Source organism: Rutidosis leptorrhynchoides, chromosome 8 (assembly GCF_046630445.1).
Source record: "Rutidosis leptorrhynchoides isolate AG116_Rl617_1_P2 chromosome 8, CSIRO_AGI_Rlap_v1, whole genome shotgun sequence".
NCBI lineage: Eukaryota > Viridiplantae > Streptophyta > Magnoliopsida > Asterales > Asteraceae > Rutidosis > Rutidosis leptorrhynchoides.
In genome coordinates, this window is record NC_092340.1 from 130,048,263 (window position 1) to 130,051,549 (window position 3,287).

General features: G+C 35.1%; 1 protein-coding gene across 2 annotated transcripts; it reads left to right on the forward strand.

Moving 5' to 3' along the window:
• The first annotated feature begins 212 nt into the window (after window positions 1-212).
• Window positions 213-2,616, forward strand: LOC139864904 (tubby-like F-box protein 5). Of its 2 annotated transcripts, none has more exons than XM_071853469.1 (5): window positions 213-445; window positions 739-1,108; window positions 1,194-1,281; window positions 1,373-1,502; window positions 1,875-2,616. In XM_071853469.1, the coding sequence occupies exons 2-5, from the start codon at window positions 770-772 to the stop codon at window positions 2,491-2,493; spliced, it is 1,176 nt and encodes a 391-aa protein (XP_071709570.1). In that variant the 5' UTR covers window positions 213-445; window positions 739-769; the 3' UTR covers window positions 2,494-2,616. The 2 variants fall into 2 exon arrangements, with proteins under 2 accessions (XP_071709570.1, XP_071709571.1); XM_071853470.1 differs by having other exon boundaries at window positions 770-1,108.
• Window positions 2,617-3,287: the final 671 nt, after the last annotated feature.

Below are 3,287 nucleotides of genomic sequence, written 5' to 3' on the forward strand. Positions count from 1 at the left end.
AAAATGAAATGTCCGAATTTTGGAACCTTGCCATTGACTAGTAACTAAAATCATCATGATTGTTTAAACACGCGGAGTCAATCAAAAGGAGGTGGGTGAGTGGGGTACATATTTTGTTACAAAACATCGTCTCAGTAAAAACTACTAGTACTACGTATAATAACATCATCATAATTATACAATTCACAGTACAAAATATCAAATATAAAATCAATTTATAACATAAATTCCACCTACTCCGTATAATTTTACATTTCACGCTTGATTCAAGGACTTATCACTTCATCCGAGAATCTTCATCCGCCGGTGCCGGAAATTGCGCCGGCGATTACGGTGTGGCTCCAAGCAAAACTATGTATCTACTCTTTCACTCTATCAGTCCAACCTTAATTACACTATAATCACCTATCCTAATCAGTCCTAATTTTACTCTATCGATTCAGAGGTATGCACTTTTGTTTTCCTTTTAATTATTTGTAATTAATTTATTTATTTAGTACTTTTTGTAAAATGAGACGAATTCAAAGAAATTAAATTAAATTTAAATTCATTTATTATTTCTTTGGTCAAATATGGGAAGCTTTATGTGTTCACACTTTGTTATTAGATTCAAACTTTCAAAGTCAGCTTTATGTTATTAGATCTATATCTGTATTTGACTATTATTTATTGTTAGGGTTTAGGTATATATTTGATATAATAATAAGTCTTTAGGTTTTGATTATTATCTGTTTTTAGAATTGAAGATAAGACTTGTTTGAACTTTAAGATGTCATTCAAAAACATTGTGAGAGAATTGAGAGATGGATTTGGGAGCTTATCAAGAAGACGAATCGAATCGAAAAACTGGCGAAATTGTACTCTATCACATATTGTTCCTGATGTAGCTTCATTGGATTCGATAACTGAAGGCCAGTGGGCCCATTTGCCTCCTGAACTGCTATTGGATATAATTCGAAGAGTTGAAGAGAGTGAGACGTCTTGGCCTGCTCGAACTGTCGTTGTTTATTGCGCGTCGGTTTGTAAGCCGTGGAGAGATATTACAAAGGAGATTGTTAAGACACCTGAAGAATGTGGAAGGTTGACATTTCCTATATCTTTAAAGCAGGTTAGGTTTTGAAATTTGGTACCTGTTAGACAATATTGTATGTGTTTTGATGCTAAAGTTTAAATCTTTTTAACTTTTGTAATAGCCGGGTCCGCGTGATTCTCCAATTCAGTGCTATATAAAAAGAGACAGAGCGAGTTCGGTTTTTCGGTTGTACTTTGGGCTGACTCCTTGTAAGTAATCGTGTCTTGTTTTGATTGTTTGATTAAGAATTTTGCAATTGCTTTAATATTTTGTACTTAAGATGATTGTATATGTTAACAGCTGAAGAAGAGAGTGATAAGTTATTGTTGGCGGCCAAGAAAACACGAAGAGCAACAAGTACTGAATTCTTGATTTCATTGGTGGCGGATGATTTTTCACGAGCTAGTTCGACTTATGTTGGGAAACTGAGGTAAGTAAAAGAATCCCTACATTTGTATCATGTAGCTCCTCTGAAATCTTTTGACCCGTTACTCGACCCGCCCATCTTGTCATCTCTGTCATCCACAATCTAAAACATTTGCTCTGTGTCCATAGATTATTCCATTTCTCAAACATTTGTGTACAAGTCAAGGGTCAAGTAGTTATCTACCGGGCATTGATATACATATACTCAATATCATTTTATATAAATCCACTATAACTGGACATTAACATAACAAGTTGTACAGTACAACATGTTAATGTATATTATATGGTGGATATATCACCCTTATCTGAAAGTAAGCTTGTGACTATCAAATCATAATGATCAAAATCTTCTTTTTTATCTTTTATCTCATAGGTCTAATTTTCTTGGAACCAAGTTCACGATCTACGATAGCCAACCTCCAAATGATGAAGCGTTTCATGCTAACCATAGTCGTTCAAGTCGAAGATTCAACACAAAACAAGTATCTCCTCGATTACCAGCGTATAATTACACAATTGCCACTATCACCTATGAACTCAACGTACTACGTACAAGAGGCCCTAGACGTATGAATTGTTCAATGCATTACATACCCGTCTCTTCAATTCAACAAGGGGGCACCGCCCCCACCCCAATATCCTTCCCACCTGAGAAACCTCTACTCACATCACCTTCTGTAAAGAAAGCCGTCACCGTTTGCACCGACTCTTTGGTGCTTAAAAACAAGTCCCCGAGATGGCATGAACAATTACAATGTTGGTGTCTAAATTTCAAAGGTCGAGTTACAGTGGCGTCGGTTAAGAATTTTCAGTTAGTAGCTTCTGTCAATTCGTGTGATAATGTGGCGGATGCAGAGCAAAATAGAGTGATTCTGCAGTTTGGGAAGATTGGACAAGATATATTCACAATGGATTATCGGTACCCTTTGTCGGCTTATCAAGCCTTTGCAATTTGTCTCAGTAGCTTTGACACAAAACCAGCATGTGAATGACAAGTGTAAACTCTTTATTACACTCTTTAGTAATGTTATCTAGGACTGTAGCAATTGTAGTTATATCAAACATGTCTGTTGTTGTTAAATGAACTCTCTTAAATTGAGTATATTTCTTGGTTTTCCATGTGTTATATTTGGGATAGGGTCTGTCTTTTTTTCACATTAGACCTCTTTCTATGGTAGCCATGGCCCCATTAATCATAGCAGTTTTCTTTTGGCCATCACTTTCACGCCATAGGTGCGATAATAGTTAGCCATAATGATCTTCGTTCCATGGACCGTGAAAGAATTGTGGGTTTTAGTTGGTTGTAATTTTTGTTGGGCTAGCTGTAGTTTTTGTTTTAAAAATACAAGTATGCTAGTAATGATAGGTAGTGTTTAGTTATTAGGTGTTAGTGTGACAACTAAAAAGGTTAAAAAGTTTAATTTAAAAAGTTCAATTATGTTAGTTATGATAAGTAGAGTGTTTTATAATGAGTTAGTTTGTTGAAGTGTTGATGAGACGCTCGTGTGGTAAAAAGTTTAGTTATGTTAGTTATGATAGGCAGTATTATTACGTCACTTTAGTGACTTGTTCATTGCTAGTATTGTCGAAATGGGCGGGTTGGGGGACTAACTTACCGGTCACATAAATTCTTATTTTTCGATACTATTTATCTCTATAAGTTTACCAAATGTGTAGAATATGCTAATGAAAATTGTTTTAGTTCTTAACAATGATCTAAAGTATTACAGTAATAATTATCCTAGCTACTTTTGTGACTAAGGACAAAAGATTAACATAAGCAGTT

Coding starts and splice junctions, on each gene's coding strand:
- LOC139864904 (XM_071853469.1), top strand. CDS start 770: ATGTCATTCAAAAACATTGTGAGAGAATTGAGAGATGGATTTGGGAGC. Junction 1,109..1,193: donor TTCCTATATCTTTAAAGCAG/GTTAGGTTTTGA, acceptor CTTTTGTAATAG/CCGGGTCCGCGTGATTCTCC. Junction 1,503..1,874: donor ACTTATGTTGGGAAACTGAG/GTAAGTAAAAGA, acceptor TTTATCTCATAG/GTCTAATTTTCTTGGAACCA.